We start from the raw sequence: 25,898 nt of genomic DNA, 5'->3' as shown, positions 1-25,898 counted from the left end.
CCCCCGGGGTCCTCCACGTGTGTTTCTAGTTCTGAGGCTGTCTGGGCGGCTCGGGTAGCTGATTCATTGTCTGGCAAGGCTCTCTGCAGGGCCCGGCTGGCGGCCCAGCGGTAAAGCACTGTCGTTCCTCAGTTTGAAAAAGCACCTTGTTGGTTAGTGAAGAGAAGATCGAATCCTGCTTTGAAAACTGCAATGATGAGTGCACGGGTATTCCTTTATGATTTTTACCCGTAAAGAATAGATGGATCCTGGACGCTCCTTTGATAGCTTCACAGCGCTGATGAGTGATCATCTCTGCCCCAGAACCCGGCAGCTTCCATTTGGTACCCACCCCAGAAGATGAAGGTATTTAAATTTTAACTTAGTAAAGCAGCCTAACTCACATAAACACAACCCACGTATAAACCTCCAACGTGCTTGTGTTTGGTTCTGCCACCAAGCCACCCAAAACCCGTTTTCCCTGTACTTGCAAGCAGGGCAAAACAACGGTGTTTGGAAAGCAGGTCATCATTATTCTGAACCCACCTGGGCATATTTTTACTTTTATTTTTTTTCCCCTGTGCGAACTACTGTGAGTAAAATACAAAAGTCCAATGTAAACTTTTTCAAGTCTTTTTTTTTTTTAATTTTTTTTTCCAACGTTTATTTATTTTTGGGACAGAGAGAGACAGAGCATGAACGGGGGAGGGGCAGAGAGAGAGGGAGACACAGAATCAGAAACAGGCTCCAGGCTCTGAGCCATCAGCCCAGAGCCTGACGCGGGGCTCGAACTCGCAGACCGCGAGATCGTGACCTGGCTGAAGTCGGACGCTTAACCGACTGCGCCACCCAGGCGCCCCAACTTTTTCAAGTCTTAAAGCAGTTTGCTTATTAGCAAGTAGTGGATTAATTATAACTGGCTTTATCTTTCACTCTTGCCTCAGGTGTTTTACAAGGAAACCACTTTTTTTTTAAGGTTTATTTTTGAGAGAGAGCACGCGCACACGCGGAGCTAGGGAGGGTCAGCGGGAGGAAGACAGAGGATGTGAAGTGAGATCTGCTCACTAAGCAGAGAGCCCGATGCCAGTCTGGAACACACGAACTGTGAGATCATGACCTGAATGTAAGACAGATGCTTAACTAAGCCACCCAGGTACCCCCAGGGAAACCATTTATCATAGTTATCCTTTATTGGGCACAAATCATTGGTGGGGAGCCTTACTGCATTTTTTCAAATCCTCAGTGGCCCTAAGAGTTAGTATTGGAATTTTACAGATGAGAAAACCAAGGTTAAAAGAAGTTGTAATTTGTCCAGGTCATAGAGCTGCAAAGCAGCAGCACCAGGATTCAAGCCCACGTTTCACATAAAAGTCCTTGCTCATTTCACTAGACCAGCTATTTGTTATCACCTGTTCTCTTTTCATAACTAATCTCATTCCTCCTCTTTAGGTGAAACTGAAATTTGTGTAGCATATAGTTCCAAATGACATAAATATGCTAAATTCAGTATGAATCCATTGACAAACCAAGTTGATACAAGTTGATGTCGCCACTGTTATTTAAGGATGGGTAGTTACACAGAAGAAAATAGTAAAAAAAAAAAAAAAAAAAAAAAAGGAAATAAAGACAAATGAAGGGACTATATGAAGGATCAAGATGTGATCTCTTGTTTCTGCCTGGATACTTTGTTCTCCTTTGCCTGTGGATTCCTACATCTGCTAGACTCAGCACAGGATGTCAGCCTTCCATGACATGTTAGATGCCAATCCTCAATCCTCCCTTGCTTCAGCACCTTGGCCTTACGTCTAACACAACATTTGCCACACTATTTGTTCCCTTACTTTATAGTCACTGCTACACTCTAAGGGCACAGACTCTGTTATTAAGCTTTGTATTCCTCACCAAATATATCATGTTTGTTTAAGGAATATTTGGCAGGAGTTTGTAACATGTCAGGCACAGAGCTGGGTCCTTCCAATGTTGAGACATAGTTGTATTACCCCCATTTCATACATGAAAAAACAGCTCTGAGAAATTAAAGAACCTATTCAAAGTCACACAGCTGGCAAAGAGGTGGCACCATCACAACTACCTCCAGGATATATAGTGGCAAGGATGTGTTTGCAAGAACAGAGAAAAATCACATGCTTGTAGTTATTTTTTTGCACCTTATAGCAAATGGTCTCCATTTACATAAATTCTGAAGGTGAACAATTTGTCTCATTTAAAATACTCAAGTTGGAATCTACCTGTTCTGACTTTCGAATAAAAGGCTGACAATAAAGGAAATTATTAAGTGTAATTCAAATGCTACTAAGCTAAGATTATTTATAGTACTGTAGTAGTACTGATAATAACTAGCAACCTTCTCAGATGCCACTCTAAGTACTTCACATGTATGGAGTTGATTTTTTATTCCAGCTGTACAAAACTAGCAACTAAGAAAAATCTGCTAAGAGTGAATAGTCTCCATCACTATATAACCTTAATTCTTTAGCTTTGGCAGAGACCTGTTTACTAAATGGATACAGGGCCATAAAACCTCAGGAAAGACAAGCTGTAAGAGAATGCAGCCACAGGTATATCAAGTAACAGGAACATTCTTCCTTATCAGGATAAAGTGTTTATCAGTTTTCGAGCAAAGTAATCTTGAATGGAAAGAGACAGGGAAGGGCATGATTAAGTGATAGAAAATGGAAGAAAGAAAGGGAGAGGCTGACCATAATCTCACAGTTGCAACACTATGACAAGTAAGGTATAAGCTATCTTACCAATGGGGTAGAAGGATATTTAATAGATCAAAGAATTTAAAATCCTAGGGAACTTGAATAATCAGCCACAGAAGAGGCTGTTTGTTGTGGCTCATGCCACAAAAGGCCATCAACAAAGTAAGAAATAGTAAAATAAAGAGAGCAGTTAATCTTGGTAGACAGCCTGTGCTGCTTCTTGTCCAGCACCCTCCCCTCCTCAAAAAGTGAGGGTGGAATGGGTGGTGGTGGTAGAAAGGGCCATTCAGTCTCAAGGCTTTACTTTTTTTTTTTTTTTTAATGTTTATTTATTTTTGAGACAGAGAGAGACAGAGCATGAACGGGGGAAGGTCAGAGAGAGAGGGAGACACAGAATCTGAAGCAGGCTCCAGGCTCTGAGCTGTCAGCACAGAGCCCGACGCGGGGCTCAAACTCACGGACCGTGAGATCATGACCTGAGCCGAAGTCGGACGCTTAACTGGCTGAGCCACCCAGGCGCCCCTCAAGGCTTTACTTTTAAATCTGGTTCCAGATGACTCTCCACAGCATACATCACACCTTCCTTCATACTTGAAGGGAAAAATCCTTAAGAGTTCACCACATTTGGGTGTTAATTTTAGCATAAGCTTTTGTTCTTCTATAAGAAGTATCTCTCTGGATTCAAACCGCAGAAATGTCAATGAATGTTATTTCCATTGTGTAATCAGTTAAAAGTCACCTACAGATTGAAATTTGACATGATGCATTGATAGTTTAGGATCATTTTTCATCAGTCCCATGTTCTTGTAGTTGCTTTCAAATGTTACAGGTGATTACAGGATTTGAAGTATTCCATGAAAACAACATTCATGCTGGGATCATTAAACTCCATTTCTGATAAAGTCTTTTAGAAAGTTGGTTTTTAACTTTTGTCTTCAAGAGCTACTTTCTTCTTGCTGTTCTGACCAGTGACCTTTTTCCTGTGACAAGAAAATTAAAGAAAGTTGAATCTAACATTCTAGATATACGTACTGTCTAAAACTCTGCCAGTTTAATAAACGTTTCCTGAAGCCTACTGTATAATCAAGTACATGAGGCACTAGGAACACAAGGATGCATTAGATGTGGTTTTTGCCCTTTAGAAAACCACAACCCCTAAGTAAGACAGAACATCACAGGAAACCACACTACAACATGGTATAAAAGACAGCCTGACTGTAGCCTAATAAGGGTTCACATTGATTAAGAGCTAGATACTGCTATAAGTGCTTCATATGTATCAACTCAGATAATCTCCCAAACTTATGAAAAAGATTCGATTATTACCCTTATTTTATGAGCCAAAGGGGTTAACTTGCTGATTATCACACACTGGTAATTAATGTTAAATATGAACCCTGACTGTCTGATTTTAGAGTTTGATGAATCCCATCAATTAGGTGTTTAACAAAGAAAAAGGAAAAAAGTTTTGAGAAGATAACCAATGTTTTCATACTATAGTTTAGTAATGCAAAGCTCCTGGATGTATACTAACTCATTTAATCCTCAACCAACCTTGAGTAGCAGAGTTGGCAATGATTTACATACTTATTTCCATCAGACATAGGGATAAGTGACTTGTCCAAAGTCACTAATACCCCAAGAACAGGTGGTATTAGAGACAGTTCTTCTGACTCCAAATCCAATTTTTCCCTTCACTATACCAGATTGAGTTTATAGGGACTAAAGTCAGGTCCACTAGGCAACAGGATTCAGGTTGATGTGGAAAGCTGGGCCTGAAGATATGAACTTCAGAGTTATCAGCAAGGTGTGGGTAGGGTCATTAAAGGAACATCTAGTGTTGGGTCTAGGGTCATCTAGGGTCATTAAAGAAACACCAAAAAGGTGAGCAAGGGTCAGATCAGGTGTTGTTTACATGCTCTATGAAGGATGGCTTTTAAATGTAAGGACAATGGAGACAGCCATAGATAGCATTGTACATGGGGGGCTGCAATGACGAGATTTATACCAAGTGTCCTCAAAGTCTCAAAGCACAGCTTCAAGCTTTAACACCTCAAGTGTAAATGCTACAAACTTAAAAAATCAACAAAGTATAATTCTTTAAAATACTGAAGTTTCTTATTAACATTCAACATAGCCAGCATCTTATACTCCAGTTGATTTCTGACTTTTGTTAAAACTTTCATCAGCTGCTGCTCAGTGCCTGAAGAGATTACATTTCTAATTCTTGCTTTAAGATCACTCAAAGAATAAGGTTCTGATGCATACACAACAGTTATGATACAGCCCACCACAAGAAAACATCTAACAAGACAGGTTAGGTGACCAAGGTGGCCAAGCAGGGTGACTGTTTCTACCAATCCACTGGTTTAAGTGTTACCCAGAACTGCTGTCACAAAAAAATTTAAAAACATATTAAGAATTAACAAAAATAAGTACAAACAAAATGTTTTAAGTTTTCAAATGACACTTTTGTAAGTTTGTAGCATTTATTTTTACCAAGTTATTAAAGCCTAAAACCTCACTGAAACTTTGGGACACTGTGTTCACTCTATATACTTGAACCAAATGTCACTTTCTCATAGTCAATACAAAATGTCAAGTAAGACGTAGAAGGAAAGTGCAATGCCAGTTTTCATGCCTGTCTCTTTTATATGGCCTAAATGTTACCTGTCCTTAAAGACAGTTCTACCTCCTTGAAGCTTTTTGTAATGACACCAATTCAAAATATTTCTCATCTCTAAACTTTTATTTAAAAATTATTCTCTAGGGGCGCCTGGGTGGCTCGGTCGGTTAAGCGTCTGACTTCGGCTCAGGTCATGATCTCACGGTCTGTGGGTTTGAGCCCCGCGTTGGGCTCTGTGCCGACAGCTCAGAGCCTGGAGCCTGTTTCAGATCCTGTGTCTCCCTCTCTCTGTGACCCTCCCCCATTCATGCTCTGTCTCTCTCTGTCTCAAAAATAAATAAACGTTAAAAAAAATTTTTTTTTAAAATTATTCTCTAATTTTTTTCATGTATACTAATCTCCTTTCCCTAACTCTAGGAAAGGAGCCTCATTTTATAATCATTCATTTACGCAAGCACCTGGCAGGAGAAAAGGTACTTGGTAAATGCCTACATTTTATATATATTATATATTAACTGGTACCAGTAGAATTTGAAGTGTCATTTTCCTTCAATAGTGTAAAGAGTAGCATTGATTAGCATGGTTTTGACTACCCCTATCAAAAGGTAGTCTTGTGTGTGCCAAAAAAAATCAATGCTTTAACATCCTCATAAAACTCAGCTAAGCCACTACAAATTTACCCAAAGCATACTTTTTAGAGGTGTTACAGTGTGCTTCAGCATAAGCCTAAGATCATAGTGAAATCCTGCCTGAATAGGGAGCTTCAGGGACGACTCCATCAATGTGAGTCAATAGCCCTAACTGCCTCAGCAAAATGTCCTGGTGTAGGCTGTGTGGAGGTGGTGGGCAGTGCAATCCTAATTCAAAGTGAACTGAAATCATACTTTCAAAGATAGAAAAAACCTGATTATTAATATACAAATACAGAAAAATTCCAAGATTGAATCATCCAAGTTCCCAAATCACAGGCAACCTAAGATGTATTACTTTTATCACATTCTATATAACAGACTGAACCTATCAATTCTACCTCAAAAAATTATTCTAAGGAAAAATAGCGCCTACTATATGACAGAGTCGAACAGCCAACTTTTCTCATCATATACTTACTGTTCATTCTTAGCTTTTTCTAAGAAATATTTTGGAGTTGTACTAATGCTCTCCCTTTCCAATGGCTTCTTAATCATCTTTTTCTTTTGTTTGCTGAAAGTTACAAAGAGAGGAAAGAATTAAATTCAGTGGAACTTAATCAAAAATAGCTAAAGCTAAAACTGGTTTTGATTCTTGATCATAAAAATTCACTTTTTAATCTACTTACGGGTTTATGATGACACTGTATCCACTTTAAAATGCCAAATTACCTAATAGCATTTAGAGAGGTAACCCAAAGGGATGATAAATTCAATTTCTTAAAAAGCCACTGATTATGATTAAAATATGTCCTGTGTCACACTTATAGCCTGTGCCAACAAGCATTACAGTTTGATTTTGAGCAACTGTTTTCTATTAGTGCTATGAACTAAAATCAATTCTAAGCATATTTCGTCACTTACATTGAATAATTTTTTAAAAATCTGAATACTTAATATTTCAAGAATGAAAAAACTGACAAGATATAACATTCACAGATATTAAAAAGGAATTAACTTTTATTTTAAAATTTCTAAAAGTAGTAGTATTGCTAGAACTGTAATTGTAAGAGTGTGAAAGCAAGAATGCATACAGAGAGAGAGAAAGAGAGGGAGAAGATCTAGGTAAATTCAAGACTGTACCTTGGTAGTTTTTGGAAACCTTTTATGTATTCTGGTACAGGACATCCGGCCTGCTGTATAACATTGGCAACACTGAAAAAGGAACCCATAAGCATAAATCTGTATAAACCCATAAAGCATTAAAGTGATGTTTATGCATTAAACCCTCTGTGCAACTCAAGAGGAACTAAAACTACACACAAAAAAACTAATGTAGTATAGTGTTCTGCTGTAAATTACCACCAGATGTAATCACACTGAATTAGAACTATCTGCTGGACTGAAATCCATGTGACGATGAGGAATTTTATCTAGCAGCTATTTCTCCTCAACATTTATCAAGCCCTAAAAAGCTACTAAACCCGATCCTGGATGAGGCACGAACTAAAGAAGGCACAAGCTTCAATTTATTAGATACTAGTGCTTACCTATGCACTTGGCATTATCTTAGGCTTTTCACGTATATAATAACTTATTCAACATACACAACAACCCTTTACTAATGAAATACTATCATTATCCCCATTTCCCAGATGGAAAACTGAGAGGCATAGTTATGTTGATATGGAGGTCATCATATTCACATGCTTGGAGTTACTGAGGAGACTGTAGATCAATCTAGGCTGTTGGAATATACTACTCTACACATGAACTTGTGAAAAGTCTGCTCAAAGTGAATCCAAGGCTGCCAGAGCCAAGGTTCAGAAGGCACAAATTGAACAGATCAAAGTACAAACTGCCTTTGGCCATAACTAATTTCTTAGAAATGTGAAGTGCTATCAATTATCGTGAGTCTAAATTCACTGTAGGCAGCTAAAATGTAGGAAACTCCGCTTTTATTTTAAAATCTATGATGATGGGCTAAATTAAGACCCAAGGTTCTAAAAGTATATCATATGTTACCCAGGCTTCAAGGGGCTGCAACTGAATAATATTGGAATATGTTACTAAAATAGTTTTTCCTAGGACTAAACATAAAATTCCATATGCCCCTAAGATTAAAGGGAAGGATGCACCATGGTTAAGGGATAATTTTGACTGGGATGACAAGACTCAGGGGTTAACTTTATTCACTAAACCAAAAACCTCACTATTAAATTATAAGTAATATTAACCAATGGCTATTGGGAGAATCCTGAGTCTGAAATTTAACAACGAACATTCCATTATGAGTACTTCCAAAATCTAATAATGGATAGGCAAAATCAAGGCCCTTTGATCATTTTTCCCTTGGTCATGGCTAAAATCTGGTTGACTAACACCATAACAGAATTTGGGACCTGACCATCTTGTAATTATCTGTTAATTGTGTGTACATATACTTATGAAGTGATCTTGCCATCTTAATACTAAGTTATTTTTCCTAATTTACCTTCTTAATAATGGCTTATCATCCTCAGTGAAAAATGTAACAGCTTTTCCTTTATGCCCTGCTCTTCCAGTTCGACCTAAGGAAAAAAAAAATCAGACCATAAAAACACTTTTCTGGGGAAAGGGAACTTCAAGATTTACATATAAGGCCCTAGCTTTTGACTAAAATGAGCACTAAAAAAATAAGCACATTAGAAGAGAACAGGAGGCATTAAAATGAGTGGTGCCCAACGGTGGTGGCAGGGGTGGGGACAGGAGACACAACTCACCGATCCTGTGGATATATTCCACTGAGCTGGTTGGAAAGTCATAGTTGATCACCAAGTTCACACCTTTAAAATCAATCCCTCTGGCTAGCAAGGCTGTACAAATAAGAACCCAGATTTTTCCAGCTCTGAAGCTGTGGACTGTGTTATCTCTCTGTTTAATAAAACACGTGTTATATGTTTTAGTACCACTCTGGGAACAGAAAACAAGTACTTCATAAATTTCATGCCAATATTTTAAAATTTAGTTGTTCTTTATCATTTTCAAAGTACACATTTGGCTTTACCTGTTGCTGTGTTCTCTCAGCATGAATAACATCCACATTTATACCTTCATATATGAGCTCATGAAATAGTTCTTTAGCCCTTTCAATGGACTGAACAAAAACAAGAACGGGTGGGTTGAAACCCTAAAAGAAAGGCAAAAATCAGCACATATAACCCATAATCAAGAATAAAATCACAGTATTTCATATGATTTTAGTTCATAAAAGCACCAAATTCAATTTAATGCACTTTTTATTGCCAATTTCTCAGATCAGTGGTCTACACCTGCTTCCATCTTCTTCACCATCCATTCTCAGCTTGAACTCTTATTTCATCTTGCCAATTCCAATAATATCTAATTAATCCCCTTTACTCTTTTACAATGATAGATGCCCACTCCTTAAAACAATCATCTCTTGGCTTCTGTGCCTCAGAGATTTTTAAATTCTGCTAAAATGTATTAACTCTCTTTTTAATTCATTGTTTATCCTAATTGTGGGTATTCCTCCAAAGCTTAGTCTTTGGTTCTCCGGTCTCTCAATATAACCGCTATCTTACTATGTTAGACAGAATCTTTTATCAACTACCAGCTCTAACCAGATGTTTACATTTCTATCATCAAACCCCATGTCTCTTTCAAACCAGCTTTCTATATTTTCAACTGCTGTATTAGGGCTTAACCTTTTTTTAAAAATTTTTTTAATTTTTTTAATTTATTTTTTTTAACGTTTATTTATTTTTGAGACAGAGAGAGACAGAGCATGAACAGGGGAGGGGCAGAGAGAGAGGGAGACACAGAATCTGAAACAGGCTCCAGGCTCTGAGCTGTCAGCACAGAGCCTGATGCGGGGTTCAAACTCACGGACCGTGAGATCATGACCTGAGCCGAAGTCGGATGCTTAACCGACTGAGCCACCCAGGCGCCCCAGGGCTTAACCTTTTTACTTTGGTTCACAAACTCCCCTTTTGGAATCTACCGAGGCTATGAAGCTTTCTAATAGGCAACCATGCATTCACACAAAATCTGACATATCATCAGAGGGTTTACAGACTTCCTAAGGATCAGACATGGCTAGAGATCCCTGATGTATAATCTCTAGGTTGAGTATCCATGTGGAAAACCTTAAATTTCCTAGAGCCAAATGATATCTTTAAGAATATTGATGAAACTAATGCACAAGCATCATGTGCCAAGCACTATTGTAAGCGCTATATTTATATTAACTCATTAATACTAAAACTATTCCCTGAGGGAAATACTATTATTTCCATTTTATACATGACAAAGGCATGAGGCTAATTTGCCTAAAGCGAGAATTCCAGTCCAGGTAGTCTGGCTCCAAAGTTGAAGCTCTTCACCCCTTCTATAGTCACTAGGTACTTGCATCCTCCAACTACTCTTAATTTTCCACCACTGAGGCTGTCACCCTCATTTCCCTCATTTATTTCCTCCTCATCTCTAAGCAGCCTAATTTAACAACGTACTAATTGGTTTCCTTACTTTTAGTCACTGTTTAAGTAATTTTCCTTAAAATGTCTGGTGGTTTCTCTTAAGGTGACCCTTACTTTCCTGTCCAACTTGATCTTTAATTCTCACCTTAAACTCTTTGCCTTAGACAGGTGACCTCTTCATGAGTCTCCCAAACCCACTGTGTTCACGTGCACTGCTTAGACTTTGCTCTAGCTACTCCTCCAACCACTAACTTCCCCCACCCTTTTATCTCACAGATCCTTCAAGGCCCACAGTAGTAGCATTTCCTCCATAAGGCTATCCCCAACCAATTCAACTCTCCCTCTTGGCCCCAGGAAGACTACAGGGATGCTTAAGAAAAATGCTTTTATGGGGCGCCTGGGTGGCTCAGTCGGTTGAGCGTCCGACTTTCGCTCACGTCAGGATCTCGCAGTTTGTGAGTTTAAGCCCCACATCGGGCTCTGTGGTGATGGCTCAGAGCCTGAAGCCTGTTTCAGATTCTGTGTCTCCTCCTCTCTCTGCGCCCCCATGCTCATGCTCTGTCTCTCTCTGCCTCTCAATAATAAATAAACGTTAGGAAAAAAAAATTTTTTTAAGAAAAACCCTTTTATGACACTTTATTGCAAACTATCTTACACAAGTATATTTCTTTTATCCCCTAAAAAAGAACAAATTCTAAGGGCAGGGCTTAGGATTTCTATTTGTTTTATTATTCCCTGCCCTGACCCCTCATAGTTAACTTTTTAACTATGGCTTCTACTCAATACTTACTGAAGGGATAAAAACAGAAAACTGTACTCAGTGTCCTACTCGTTCTACAGTGCTCCAGTTCTATGAGAAACCAGCAGAAGGATGGTGGGAGATGAAGGGAGCCAATACAGATATGGAAGATGTGGAAAAAAGAGGCTTTCAGGGCAGGAGGTAGGTCTTTTCCTAGCCCACCCTGACCTGGAACAGAAAACTTAGCATATTCTAAGTGGTGAGCCTCCCAGCCTTGGGACAACAGTTGACCTAATGTGCTTACAAATTTACCACTGGATTACTAATATGATATAGGAATAGTGCTCAGCCTCCCACCAGTCATCTAAGTCTTGATGAGTTTCATCCAAATTCAAGAAGATAATCCAAATATACCTTTTTAACAAGTTCTCTCATGGCCAGAAGCTTCCCAGTCTCAGACCCAACAAAGAGAAGCTCTTGTTCTACAGTCTCTACTGCAGAATTCCTGAAAGGAAAACATACCTTGAAGATTACAAGAACCAATTTTTGTTTCCCCACAGCCTGAATTCTAAATAAATGAAAAAACTTACATATAACCCCCAAAGAATCAACCTTTCCATTGTCAATATAAGCATTTAATTATTTATACCTTAATCTGAAGACAAAATAAACCCTATACCCAAGGGGGGACTTGAACTCACAACCCCGAGATCAAGAGTCACACAATCTTCCAACTGAGCCATCCAGGTGCCCCAAAGTTATTTTTAAATGTTTTATTCTAACTATAAATGTTATCTAAAGAAAATTTGGGGCACCTGGGTGGCTCAGTCAGTTAAGCGTCCAACTTTGGCTCAGGTCATGATATCATGATTCGTGAGTTTGAGCCCCGCGTTGGGCTCTGTGCTGACAGCTCAGAGCCTGGAACCTGCTTCAGATTCTGTGTCTCCCTCTCTCTCTCTGCCCCTCCCCTGCTTGCACTCTGTCTCTCTCTCTCTCACTCAAAAATAAACAACCAATTGTCCATAATTCTACCATTTTAGAATAAATTTTGACATTTTTTTTGTAGTCTGGTCATAAATTTTCATGTATTTAATTACAAAAAAATTCTAAAAATAAAATTACTGGATCAAATAATTAGAACAATTTTAAGGTCATTATTACTTGTCTGAGCTTTTTTCTTAATGATTAGCAAGAGTTTTTGAGTAGACAGTTGGAGGGGAGGTATCTTAAGGCTTTATAAACATTGCAGGATGCTGTAGTACATTACACTATGTCATAAATATTTTTTCCCTTCTGTTGTCTGCCTTTATATTTATGGTGAATTTGTTCTGCTTTCTTTTTTTTTCTCAAGTTTACTTATTTTGAGAGAGAAAGAGTTATTTTGTGCAAGAGTGGGGGAGGGGCAAAGAGAGAGGGAGACCAAGAATCCCAAGCAGGCTCTGGGCAGTCACTGCACAGCCCAATGCCGGGCTTGAACTACAAACTGCGAGATCATGACCTGAGCTGAAACCAAGAGCTGGACGTTCAACTGACAGAGCCACCCAGGTGCCCCTACTTTCTTTTTATATAACAGAAGTTTTAAGTTTAAAGTAGGCAGGGTATTTTTTATTGTCCCATTTGGCTTTTTTTTTTTTTTTAACTTAATATGGTATTATAAAGAACTTTTTCATAATAATTTTCATACTTACCATTTCTTAGGTTGCACAATATTCTATCAAGTGGCTATAATTTCCTACAACTTTTTTCTACTAGTGCACATTCACTTAGCATAAAATGCTCCCCCAAGTATTTTTTTAAAGGAATTATAAATCAAGGGGCTTGGTAATATCAGCTTTCTCCTCTGTCGTCCTACTTAATTAAGCCATCCAAGAAACTAAATCCCCTGGGTGGCTACAGAACTCAGGTCATGCTTTGTGGATGGGAAAAAATCAACTGAATGACAGAAATACTAACATGACAACTTGAGAATCTCCCCTTGGATTATTCTAAAATAGAAAATGCTTAATCAATCTTGACTTTAAAGAATTCAGTAAAACTTTCCCTGTTATTAATCTAAGGCCAAACAACCTATCTCCTTGAATCTAAAAAAAGAAAGGACTTGTATTAAAAAAACAAAAATCAGTGGATAACACAGAAGAACAATTACCTTGCTCCAATGGATACAGTGATGACATTGTCCAGGTTGAGTTTGCACCACTGCTCCACATCATATGCAAAAGTCGCACTGAACATAGCTCTTCTGACCTTATGGGATGTGCAGGCCAGGAAAATGGAAGCCAGCTGGTCTCTGAACCCAGTTTTGCCATCTTCAAACAGTTTGTCTGATTCATCTACCACCAGCCACTCAACACTAAGAAATAACAACACAATTTGTGGGTATTGAACTGGAAGATCTAAGATGCTTCACTAAATTGTGGGGACACAAGAAGTCAAACCATTATGCTCCTTTTCAGATCCACACATCATACCAGAAAAAGGTAAAAACAAGATAAACATAAAGTAGTGTTCTATTCTGTTAGCCTCAAAGAAAGGAGGTCCCAATAGCAACAACAGAGCTTCACATAGACCTTATAAACTCCATCACCACTGCTGAAAGCTATGAAAACATCTAAGGGAATTCTGTACTAACTGCTTATCAGAATCTGTAACTTTCTTCTAGACCAGACAGTTATTTTCCTGTGTTTAATAAAAACCATTGTTCTCAGCACAAACACTGACTAGAAGTTGGTAGACTGCAAGCTTCAAAAGGCAATAATACAAGCAATCAAGGACAAAATATAATCAACCAAGTGAAAATACACATAAGAGAGATTAAAATGTTATCTGTACCTTGTTAAATCTATTCCTGGAGGATCCTGCTTTAATAAGTAGATTAGTCGATTTGGAGTAGTCACAAGAATATCTATAGGAGAAACAAATAGTACAGATTGTAAAAGCAAGATTCATCTCCCTCAAACTAGGGAATTAAGTCTCCTGAATTTCAGTGAATAACCTGAAGAGGGGAGAGGAGGGGGAGGTTATACTCGCTATCTTACTACACCAACACGAGTTCTTTCTTATTTGTAAACTAACATATATATTTTTTTAATCCATGATAGCACAAATTATGCTTACTCTTTTATATTTGATCTGCCTACTCAACTTCTAAGAAGCAAGAACACTAAAATCCAACAGTGTTATTTTCAAATACTTCATTTTGTTTTTCAGAAAAATCCTTTTTTTAAATGAAATTTTACTTAGAAGCTCAAGATGAGAGACAGGTAAAAGCTGGTTTTCTGACTGATACAAGGGTAGGGATGTGAGCCATTCTTACCTGCAGAGTATTTCCATGGCAGATTAAAAATCAATAGTATAAGGCAGGGTTTCTCAGCCTTAGCACTACTGACATTATGGTCCAGATAATGTTTTGTTGTAGGGGACTGTCTTGTGCATTGCAAGATGTTTAACAGCATCCCTGGCCTCTACCTACCACAGGTTAGTAGCACCCCAGTTCTGACAACTTAAAGTGTCTCCAGATATTGCCAAATGTCCCTGGGGTGGAAGGTGGGTGGGGGCAAAATTGCCTCTGGTTGAGAATCACTGGTATATATTTATATAACTACTGAGTGGGAACGGGGAGATCTCTTTTAGCTTCTCTAAAAACCAAACTGATTGTGTGCATGCCTACATTTTTAAGAACTCTTAGGTGACAGAATATCTGTAATTTGCAAGTCCCTTGCATGCTCTACAGCTCAAACACGAATCCCTTACCAAACTTCTTAGATGATTTAGGTCCAAATTTCTTGGCTGCCACTGCTGCTTTGTGTATCATGTGTATCCTGAATCCTGTTCCCTCAGAGATTTTTACTAACTCTCGGTGAATCTAAAATGGAAAATGATAAAAACATTAGCTGCTAAGATACTTAAATGAGATGTATTGTCTTGTTTACATTAAAATAAATCTATTACCAACCCATGAATAAGTTATTTATTTATCTTAAAGTTTTATTTATTTAAGTAAACCCTATACTCAATGTGGGAAATTAAACCACATTTACATTAATGTACACGTGTACACATGTACACGTGTACATTAACCTGGAATCTCGGCATTTTCTAATCTGCTATGTACTGTTTTTAGAACATAGTGCTATTATAAAACTATTTCATGCTTGGCATGTATTTTCTATTAAGCACATTGGAAGGGTAGAACAGGTCACTGTATGGTTTTTTTTTTCCTCTCAAAACCGGAGATGAGGTTTCATTCATCTAGGTGAGAAAAATACATTTTAGAGAGGACCTATATATTACCGTAGCCTAAGCTTAAAAGGTCTTAGAGCATTTACCAAAGAATCATTAATGTTAAAATCGTTGTTTTAGAACATCATAAAAAGACAAAAAACTTGCCCATGAACAGTAAGATACAGAATAGAGTGCCTGTACAGAATACTTGCCCATGCCAAAAAACAAGGACCTTACTCTTTTTGAGATCTTTTTATTACCCTCATAAAAGAAATGACTGAAGCAAACACCAAACCCATCCTCTTTCAAAGCTACAAGTCATACCTGGTTGGCAAGTTCTCGTGTTGGTGATATAATCAGGGCTCTGAAGCCTTTATTTGTGGGTTGTTTTAGTTGCATCAAAATGGGAATGCTAAAAGCCAAAGTCTTTCCAGATCCAGTAGGAGCAGAAGCCAGAAGTTCTCGACCCTAAAAACAAGGCATATTACATATAAGTACATAAACTTTTCAGAGCGTGGTTAAGTTATGCAACCAGCCACAGAAATAATAAAATAATAATGAATGCAGTCATTCATATTCCCACTGCTAATCTAACTTTTCCCACATTTGCTTTTCTAACATCATCCACCAGTGCCCCAGTGGAGTTTGAGCATTGCCACCAAATTCCATTTGAACTGGGTAAAGAATATGGATAACTAAAATCCAAAGATAATTCAAAACCTCAATTCCATTTCCATTACTTTTCCATTACTTTTCCATTGAAATTCCAATTTCAATTTCCATTACTTCAATTTTTCTTTTGCACTAAACTCTTATCAAAGCAAAATTCTAAAACCAACTTTTCCCCCAATATCAGTATTGCTCAATCCCTAGGGAAGATTTTTTTTTTTTTTAAGTTTATTTATTTATTTTAAGAGAGAGCGAGTTAGCGAGTGAGTGTGGGGGGAGAGGCAGAGAGAGAATCCTAAGCAGGCTCCATGCCATCAGCACAGAGCTCAACTCGTGGCTTGATCTCATGCACCATGAAATCATGACCTGACCTGAAAATTAAGAGCCGGACACTTAACCAGCTGAGCCACCCAGACGCCCCTCCATAGCGAAGGTTTTAATAAATAACAGAATGGCTGAAGGTAATAAATAAAAACTGGCAATATCCTGAGTGACAGTAATTTATGTGGCAGTCTTCAAAAAGTCACTATGATTTTAAAGCTTTAAGTTGCAACAGAAATAATCTTAAATGAAAATTAGAAGCAAATTTACTATACTGTGAGTCAACAACATTCAAAAGTACTCTCACTTCAGTTCCCAAAGAAAACAGAAAGGACAAGTATGGATGAAAAGGTAACACATATCTTTTGGCTACCAGAACCAAAGGCCATCTTGGCTACATGGGGGGGGGGGGGGGGAAGTCAGCTCTCATTAGTACAAAAAGAAACCTCAGAAAAATTTCATTTCCAAAACTCTTAAATTAATCCATACCTCTATCAACCAGTAGATAAACAAATTGTGGTATTTTCAAACAACAGAATTCTACTCACAAATTACTGATCAATGCAACATGGATAAATCTCAAAAACAATCTATGCAGAGTGAAAGAAACCAGAGATAAAAAAATAAAAATAAATAATGGACGATACCACTTATATGACATTCTAGAAGAGGCAAAACTAATATACATGCAATAGAAACTAGAACAGTGGTTACCTCTGGGCAGGAGTGAGGACTGAATGGAAAGGGCACAGAATTTTCTGGAGCAACAGAAATGTTACACATCCCCACTGGGGTGACAGTTACACAGGATATGCCTTGTTGGAATTCACTGAACTGTGAACTTACAATGTATGCATCTTAATATATAAAGTATACTTGAATAGCAAAAAGTATTGGGAAAAAAAAAAGTCAGGCTGTACAAGAATTCTATATTTCAGAAATAGTTCCTGGGAATTATAAATTAATCAGGGATGAATAAACAGAACAGTCCTTATCCTCAGAGGGTTTACACTCTAGAAAAATGCAAAAGGTAAACATAATTAGTATAAACATAGAGTAAAGTGTAAGATAAATGTGGTAAGAAAAAGAACACACTGAATACCTTGGAGAACTGGTGATAGAGGAAACAGGGTTGGTAAAAGAAAAAGATCACATCGAATTATAGTGATATGGTGGCACAGACATTTGAGATGAACCTTAAAAGTAAAGGGAGGATTTCAACAGGGGGAGATAAGGTAGAAAGGAAAACTTCAAATATGGAAGAGAATGAGCTAATACATAGAGGAAGGAATGTTAGAGGCATCATAGACCTTCATACTCACATGCAGCATAACTGGAATGGCTTGCATTTGGATTGGTGTAGGCATCTGGAAGCCTGCATCTAGAATGTTCTGAAGTAGTCGAGAATTGATTTTATATTCCTGGTCAAGTTGCTGAAATGTAGCAATTGGGTCAGGAAGATCAGTTCCTTGGACATGAATTTTGTGTTTATTCCGGAAGAAGTTTATCTGAAAAGTGAAAGAAAGGGGTCACCATAACTATGGTCATATACTTTATAAGATGTTATAAAGCAACAATAACAGTTTCCAGGATAAGCTTTAGTAGCATGAAACTTTTTGGTGAAATTCCAAGCACTAAAACATACAGATACTAGATATATTTCATGCTCTTTCATAGACAGAAGACCTTTATAACAATAAAACCCATCCATCCACTTTCTTCATATCAATGTGTCAATACCATGAGTAATGTGTTATTCATATTAATATGCTACCATGATCATTATTAACTTGTAATTTTATATAAGCTTCTAGAAGGCAGAAATTGAATCCATCTAGTATTTTTCTTTATATGCCACTTAACCACACAAGTGCCAATGCTTTTTGATGATTTACTCTAAACTCTACTTATTAAAACTGAGGACCAAAAACAGAGTCTAGAGTGTTGATTTGGTTTATTTTCCATTCTCTGATAGAGAGCCAAATTCTGGATTCTGGGTTCCTGAAGTGAGCTGAACAATATTCTTCATCTGTAACATGGCAGGCGTGCAACAGACATGACAATGATATATTTGTTGTTTTTTCTGTATTCTACTCCCCCTAGTCCCAAGGTATAAAATAGGTTTCTTAAGATTTCTAACTCTCAAATCCCTGTCAGAGGAAATCTTTCTAAACCAGCTTAACAAAGATTAGAAAGGGGGAAAATTTTGTTTATCAAAGGGGATATGAAATTTAAAAAGATTCATTCCAAATACATTATCAATCTTGAAATTTGAACAGGTCAAGAAATTACATAGTATGTAGTATATAAATATAGTATACTATATAAGAATAGTGTGTATGTGTGTATACACACATACTGTATTCACTTTTACCAACAGAACACTCCAAGGACAAGGGAAAATTCACTAGGTCAGAAAATCAACTGGGGCTAAGACATTTTTCTAACCTTTTCTTTTCTGAGATTCTCCAACTTCCCTGAAGTTAGTTTATTTTCTCTTTTAATTTTTTTATCTTCAATTTTTGCTTCCACAGATGATATCCACTGTATAGAACCTTCTTCTTGAGAAGTAATTTCTAAAATATATATCAAAAAATTAAAAGATTTTAAATGCAACATCCTTTTTTTTTCTTAATGTTTATTTATTTTTGAGAGAGAGAGAGAGAGTGAACATGAGCAGGGAAGGACAGAGAGAGGGAGGGAGACAGAGGATCCAAAGCAGGCTCCAGGCTCTGAGCTGTCACCACAGAGACCAATGTGAAGCTAGAACCCATGAACTGTGATATCATGACCTGAGTCGAAGTCAGATGCTTAACCAACTGAGCCACCTAGGCGCCCCTTAAGTGCAACATTCTTGAGTGTAGCAAACAGGCCATAGCTTCACACTAAACAAAAGTAAAGCACTAGCTAATACAACTAGAGAAAAGAAAGTAATAAGAGGTATAAAAATTGGAAACGGAGAGGCAAGTTCTCTGTTGGTAAAATCAGAGCTCTGAAGTTATTTCAGCTGTGTAATATGTAGATGACTGTATACTTGAAAACAACAAGAGATCAAATTGAAAATACTTAAATAACAGATTCCAGGGGCGCCTCTGTGGCTCAGTTAAGTGTCTGACTTTTGATATCAGCCCAAGTCATGATCTCATGGTCCCTGAGATTGAGCCCCACATGGGGCTCTGCATTGACAACTTGGAGCCTGCTTGGGATTCTCTCCCCGCCCCCCCCTCTCTGACCCTCCCCTTCTTGCTCTGTCTCCAAATAAATAAAAACATTTAAAAAAATTTAAGAGAGATTTCAATGAGACAACCAGTTTTTCTGTATGTAAACAGTTAGAAAATAAATACTATGAAAGAAAATATTTCATATGAAAATATGAAAGAAAATATAATAGCAATGAACACAGCATAGTAAGGACTACTGTAATATAAAGATAGCTATTCTCACTATAACTAAAATTAGTTTAACGAAAAGTCATGGCAGGATTGTTTTGGAAACCAGACTAGCTGACTTTAAAATTCATGTGGCAGACACCTGGTGGCTCAGTCAGTTGAGTGTCTGACTTCTGCTCAGGTCATGATCTCATGATTCATGAGTTCGAGCCCTGTGTCGGGCTCTGTGCTGACAGCTCAGAGCCTGGAGTCTGCTTCGGATTCTGTGTCTCCCTCGCTCTCTCTGCCCCTCCCCAGCTTGAGCTCTCTCTGCCTCTCAAAAATAAACGTAAAAAAAAAAAAAGTTCACATGGCAAAATAAATATGTAAGAATAACCTTAAAAATTCTAAGAAGAACAACAAGCAAGACCACTTCTGATATTTCTTTTAAAATTTTTTCACTTCACTGAGGCACAATTGACATACAATAAATTGCATTTATTTGAAGTATAAATTTGAGAGGCGCCTGGGTAGCTTAGTTGGTTGAATGTCCGACTCTTGATTTCTGCTCAGATCATGATCTCACGGTTCATGGGTTTGAGCCCCGTGTTGGGCTCTGTGCTGACAGTGCAGAGCTTGCTTGGGATTTTCTCTCCCTCTCTCACTGCCCCTAGCCCTCTTGCACTCTCATTCTCTCTCTCAAAAATAGATAAATTACATTAAAAAAAGAGTATAAATTTGAGGAATTTTAACATATGTATACACCTGTTAAATCATCACCCCATTCAAGCTATACCCATCACCACCCCAAATTTCCTTGTGGCCCCTTTTAATGCACTGCTCTATCCCTAAGCAACCACATATCTGCTTTATCACTAGAGATAATTTGCTTTTTCTGGAATTTTATATAAATGGAATCATGTAGTATATACTCAATTTAGTCTGGCTTCTTTCACTGAGAATAGTTATTTTGAGATTCATCCATGCTGAGCATGTATCAATAGTTAGTTAACTTTTTTACTTATACGTAGCATTCCATTGTATGGATATACAAATTGTTTATCCTTCACCTATTGAAGGACATTTGGGTCATTTCCAGTTTTTAGCTACTGAAAATAAAGCTGCTATGAACATGTGTGTACAAGTCTTCGTGAGGACATAGGCTTTCCTTTCTCTTAGGTAAATTCTTGGAGTGAAATACGTGCATCATATGGTAGGTGTATGTCTAACTTTTTTTTTTTTTTAATTCCTTTGTCAATTTCTAACCAAAAAGCCTACTGGAATTTTAACTGAGTTTGTTTTACATTGATTCTACATTATCATTTTAGGGAGAAAATATTTAGTTGAACAATCAAAGCATGATATGCCATGGGGCACCCAGGTGCCTCAGTCAGTTGAGCGTCTGACTCTTGATTTTGGCTCAGGTCATGATCTTAAGGTAGTAGGATTGAGACTCTCTACCTCTGTCCCTCTTCCACACATGTGTGCATGTGCTTTCTCTCTTTCTCAAACAAAAACAAAAACATGGTGTGCCACACCACTCTGTACTATGCCACATATGTGCTAAGTTATATTTCTGGTTGCTTAACATTTGAATCCTTTTCCCAAATTTGTGGCTGGTCATTTTTTTTTTCTTTTAACTAATGTTGGTGGAAGGCTTTGCAGCCAGGGAAGTAAAATGACTTTTATTGTAACACTGTAACAGCAAAACTGTGGAAACAAAGTAAATGTCCTTATACAAGGACTTGTCAAGAATTATGTAATAACATCCCTACAATGTGTAATGGCATACCCTATACTATGATTCAATGAACACAGCAGTGGACTTCCTGTTGATACAATGTTTCTGGTGGACAATTCCAAAATACCTAAATTTAAATCTATTTGTTAATCTATTTGAAATTAACAATAGATTAACAGATTTGTTAATCTATTTGAAATTCCATTTCTTTTTCTTTTAATGTTTATTTATTTTGAGTTTGAGAGAGAGAAAGAGACAGAGAGAAAGAGAAAGAGATCGCCAGTGCATACAAGCAGGGGAGTGGCTGGGGAGAGAATTCCAAGCAGGCTCTACACTCAGCACAGAGCCCAACAGCCCAACGTGGGGTTCCATCACAGGAACATGAGATCATGACCTGAGTCGAAATCAAGAGTCAAACGCTTAACCAACTGAGCCACCCAGGTGCCCCTGAAATTTCTTTTCTAAGAATTTATCAGATATAACCCCCACATACACACAAAGATAAGTGGAATGGCATTTATTGCCAACACCATAATAGCAAAAGTGAGGAAACAAACTAAATGTCCATCACAAAGGAATTTGTTAAATTGATTATGGAATGTACAATGGGATACTATTTTGTTAAAATGAGAAAGGCAGTGCAATTCCTACTGGTTGCAAACAATCTCCAAAATATGTTGTTGTTGTTTTAACAAAGTGTAGGAGGAGGAAGGGTTCAGGATAGAATAACATATACAGTATGCTATTATTCAGGTAATAAAAGGAAGTATAATTATAATGAATATATATCTTTACAAAAATACATAAGAAAATGATTAATAGTGGTTGCCTCTGGAGAAATAGGGGACTAAAAATAGTGAGAAGAATGAGAAGATTTACTTCTAACCACTGTATAACTTTTAAAAACCATGTATAAGGATTTTATTGAAAAAGGTAAATAGCTAGGAAAACTTAACAGCTATAACGAAGAAGATACAGTACAGAAAAAAGAAAAACCAAACCTATGAAAAATAGGCAAAGAGTAAGAACAGATGGTTCACAAATGTTGAAATGTAAATATCCACTAAAGCATAAAAAAATGCTCAACCTCACCAGTTATCAAGAAAATATAAACAAAAAAAGTTTCATTCATTAGATTGACAAAGAATTTAAGACCAGTAGTATCCAGCATTGACAAGGGTGTGGGAAGTCATTTTTCAGTATATGTTTAGAGAAAGAAGTGAGCATACTCTTTCAGCCAGTGATTCTACTTTTGGGATGCTAATTACAGAAATAACAGGACCTATGGAGCACCTGGGTAGCTCAGTCCTTTGAGGACTCTTGATTTTGGCTCAGGTCATGATCTCTAGGTTCGTTAATTCAAGCCCCAAGTCAGGCTCTGCACTGACAGCTGACAGTGTGGAGCCTGCTTGGGATTCTCTCTCCCTCTCTCTCTGCCCCTCCCCACCCTCAAAAATAAGTAAATAAACATTTATTTAAATTTTTACTTAAAAAAAAAAAAAGAAATAACAGGACAAAAGGATATATGTACAAGTATTTTTTTTTTGGAGAGAGAAAGAGAGTGTGAGTGAGCAGGGGGAAAGGGGCAGAGAGAGAAAGAATCTCAAGCAGGCTCCACACTCAGTGCGGAGTCCAACTTGGAGCTCAATCCCACGACCCTGGGATTATAATCTCAGCCCGAAATCAAGAGTCGGAGGCTCAACCAATGAACCACAAATATCTAAGGCCCTCCACAAATATCTTTATTGTAACAATATCTGTAATGGGAAATACCTGGAAACAACCTGAATGCCATTAACTAATGGAATGACAGTATATTATCTGACCTTAAGCCTGTATTAATATTTTTGTAACTGAAAAAAAATAATAAAGAAGGAAAAAAAGAAACCAAGAACTAACCTGAAGTCATCATCTTCCTCTTTTTTTTGTTCTGCTCCCTCTTCCTTTCAGTTAGGCTTTCTTTTTTCTCTTCATCTTGAAGCTCCTGATGAGTTCTTGATGCTCCAAACTCACCTGGGACAGACTTCTTGTTTCCAAAGAAGTCCAGTCCCTGCAGCACCTCTGAAGAATCAAAGTCATATTTCCTTTTTCCTACCTAAAACCCAAAAAATTTAAAAAGCAATCTACCGACTGACATTGCTTTCACCCAAGCAGTATTGGCAAGTAAGGATGTGGGTCTAATAACTCACCATCTTTTTTTACCCTTTCACCAAGGGTGAAAGGTGTTTGTTGAACTGACAAGTGTGTTTTGGGCAAATAGAACACAAGATGACAACTTTCCTGACCTTTTAACAGTAATAACAATCATAATAGCAGTTAACACATATATGCTTATCAGCATAACATCTATATGCTGTCAGACAGATTTCTAAGCATGTTTGTATATATTAAATTACCTCAGCCTTCAACAACGGTAAGAGGTAAACAGCGATATTACCAATGAAAAAATTCTCGGCATTTGGAGGTCAAACAACTTGACCAAGGTCTCAAAAGTATTTGGACCCCAAAAATCTGTCTCGAGTTCAGACTCTTAACTAACACCATACTGCCAGAGAAAGGTGAAACACACGTGTCGCCCAATGGCAAGGTTGATACTTAAGATTTTCCATAATCGGGCTCCAACTAACTTCTCCTGGCTTATCATTCACCCGCCACTTTCCTATGTAAGATTCCCCATTTCTAAATCACTCTTCTCATAGGTAACTTTACACGCCATGAGGTTGTGGGAATAAAAAGACCCATGCCCACTAAAGCTATACGCACGGCAAGCCAACCTGGGTAGACTACAGTGAAAGAAACTGTTCTCTTCATTTGGGGTTAATTCTGTTTTTGAAATCCCTTTCCACCAGTTTTGGAGAAATAGCTACTTTTGAAAGGATTCTAATTGTGCTTTGAATAAGCTAGAAACCGGTGAGGGGGCAAGGCTTTCCGTGCCAGGCCCACCTAAGACTATAAAAGAGGAGTAAGAGTTCACTCGGAAGGCAGGACTTGACCGGATAGGTCTGCGCTCGAACCCAACGCAAAAAGAAGGGAAATGCCTCACGACCAGGCCACGGCCTCCGCGTGCCGGCTCTACCAGTAGCCAGATCATTTTCAGGCTCCTGCGCCTTCCCTGTTACTCAGACTTGTTGCTCTGCGCACGGTACCTGGAATCGCGCCGCGTCCGCCGAGAAACGTCTCACGTCGAATTTGGCCCCCACGCCAAGCCGGCGAAAGAGATCGTGAGCATCCATTTTTACCCAGACAGCTCCGCGACCGCAGGGCGCCTGCGCAGAGAACTTCTCCTAGAAAGTCTGGGGCCCGAGCCAAGGGCGGAAGTGGTTGCGGGGGGGCGGGGAGGAGGGGGCGGAGCCTGGCGATTCTGAGAGTCTGGATCGTATATCCTGTCTTTGTTGATTAAAAAAATTATTTATCAAGATGCTCTTATGCCGGGCACTGTTCTAGACTTTTATGGGTAGTTTGGTGAACGACACCTTAAGATTCCCCACCTCAGGAAACTTACATATAAGTGGAGACAAAATTGTTAACTAAGCAAGATAATTTCGAAAGTGAAAAGCGCTGTGAATGAAACAAGTAACAGTGTAATTGATAGAGAAAGGCACCGGGAGCAACTTCTAGGCAAATTAGTCAGGTTCATTCTGAAGAAGTGATATTTGAGCTAAGAGAAGGCAGTCTTTCTCAGATCCGGGAACAGCATTCCAGGTAGAGGAAACATGTATTTGAAGAAGGGGGGAAAAAGGTTTGAAACATTGAGGAAATAGAAAGGTCAGGGTGACTGGAGCCAAGTTGCAATGAGGAAGTGTAGTACAGATAAGGTTGGAGGGACAAATAGAAACCAGATCTCATTGAGTCGTATAAGGAGGTCATAGTAAGGAGTTTGGATTTTAATCTAAACTTGCTGTGAAGGTATTAATTATTTAATTATTATTATTATTTTTTTTTTTTGCTGCGAGAACATGATTTAGCATACTACATTATATTTATTTTCTTCATTGTATTTGTACTGTACAAAATTATTCACTTATGCATTGCCTCTCCCCGTTCTAGAATGAAAGTCCATGAGCACAGGAATCTAATTTGCTTCACTACTGTATTCCCAGTTTCTGTGCACTCTTCAATAAATATTTGATGACTGAATGAATGTTTTATAAAAGATTACGCTGGCTATTTAAAGAATGGATGCAGAAAGGCTAAGACTGGAAACAGGAAGGCTAGTCAAAGTAGAAATGATGATGGTGGCTTAGTTTAGGGTGGGTCTCTGTGTGGATAGAGATGAATGGATAGATTTGGGATCTATTTGGAGGTAGAGCTAAATGCACCTGATTGATTTTATGTGGAGGTAATGGAAAGGGTGGAATCACACAAATCACTCCGAGGTTTTTTGCCTAGACCCCTGGGTAG

General features: G+C 38.1%; 1 protein-coding gene and 1 long non-coding RNA gene across 3 annotated transcripts; one reads left to right on the top strand and one right to left on the bottom strand.

Moving 5' to 3' along the window:
• The first annotated feature begins 22 nt into the window (after positions 1 to 22).
• Positions 23 to 11,897, top strand: LOC122485262. The gene is made up of 2 exons (XR_006297827.1): positions 23 to 345; positions 11,279 to 11,897. It is a non-coding gene; the product is annotated as an uncharacterized LOC122485262 (long non-coding RNA).
• On the bottom strand, positions 3,007 to 24,792 carry DDX52 (DExD-box helicase 52). 2 transcript variants are annotated; one of them, XM_043583797.1, is made up of 15 exons: positions 24,644 to 24,792; positions 23,397 to 23,592; positions 18,837 to 18,964; positions 17,711 to 17,896; positions 15,723 to 15,866; positions 14,928 to 15,039; positions 14,007 to 14,079; positions 13,324 to 13,527; positions 11,592 to 11,682; positions 9,007 to 9,129; positions 8,723 to 8,873; positions 8,455 to 8,530; positions 7,104 to 7,175; positions 6,442 to 6,534; positions 3,007 to 3,685 (listed from the first exon to the last, which is right to left on the bottom strand). In XM_043583797.1, the coding sequence occupies exons 1-15, from the start codon at positions 24,728 to 24,730 to the stop codon at positions 3,628 to 3,630; spliced, it is 1,794 nt and encodes a 597-aa protein (XP_043439732.1). In that variant the 5' UTR covers positions 24,731 to 24,792; the 3' UTR covers positions 3,007 to 3,627. The 2 variants fall into 2 exon arrangements, with proteins under 2 accessions (XP_043439732.1, XP_043439733.1); XM_043583798.1 differs by having other exon boundaries at positions 23,397 to 23,558; positions 24,644 to 24,750.
• Between the last annotated feature and the right edge of the window lie 1,106 nt (positions 24,793 to 25,898).

This window comes from Prionailurus bengalensis, chromosome E1 (assembly GCF_016509475.1).
Source record: "Prionailurus bengalensis isolate Pbe53 chromosome E1, Fcat_Pben_1.1_paternal_pri, whole genome shotgun sequence".
NCBI classification, from domain to species: domain Eukaryota; kingdom Metazoa; phylum Chordata; class Mammalia; order Carnivora; family Felidae; genus Prionailurus; species Prionailurus bengalensis.
Note: the sequence above shows the minus strand (reverse complement) of the source record. Positions and strands in the feature narration are given on the sequence as shown.

Coding starts and splice junctions, on each gene's coding strand:
- DDX52 (XM_043583797.1), bottom strand. CDS start 24,730: ATGGATGCTCACGATCTCTTTCGCCGGCTTGGCGTGGGGGCCAAATTC. Junction 15,867..17,710: donor CCATTCCAGTTATGCTGCAT/GTGAGTATGAAG, acceptor CCTTGTTTTTAG/GGTCGAGAACTTCTGGCTTC. Junction 13,528..14,006: donor CCAGGAATAGATTTAACAAG/GTACAGATAACA, acceptor GTTATTTCTTAG/TGTTGAGTGGCTGGTGGTAG.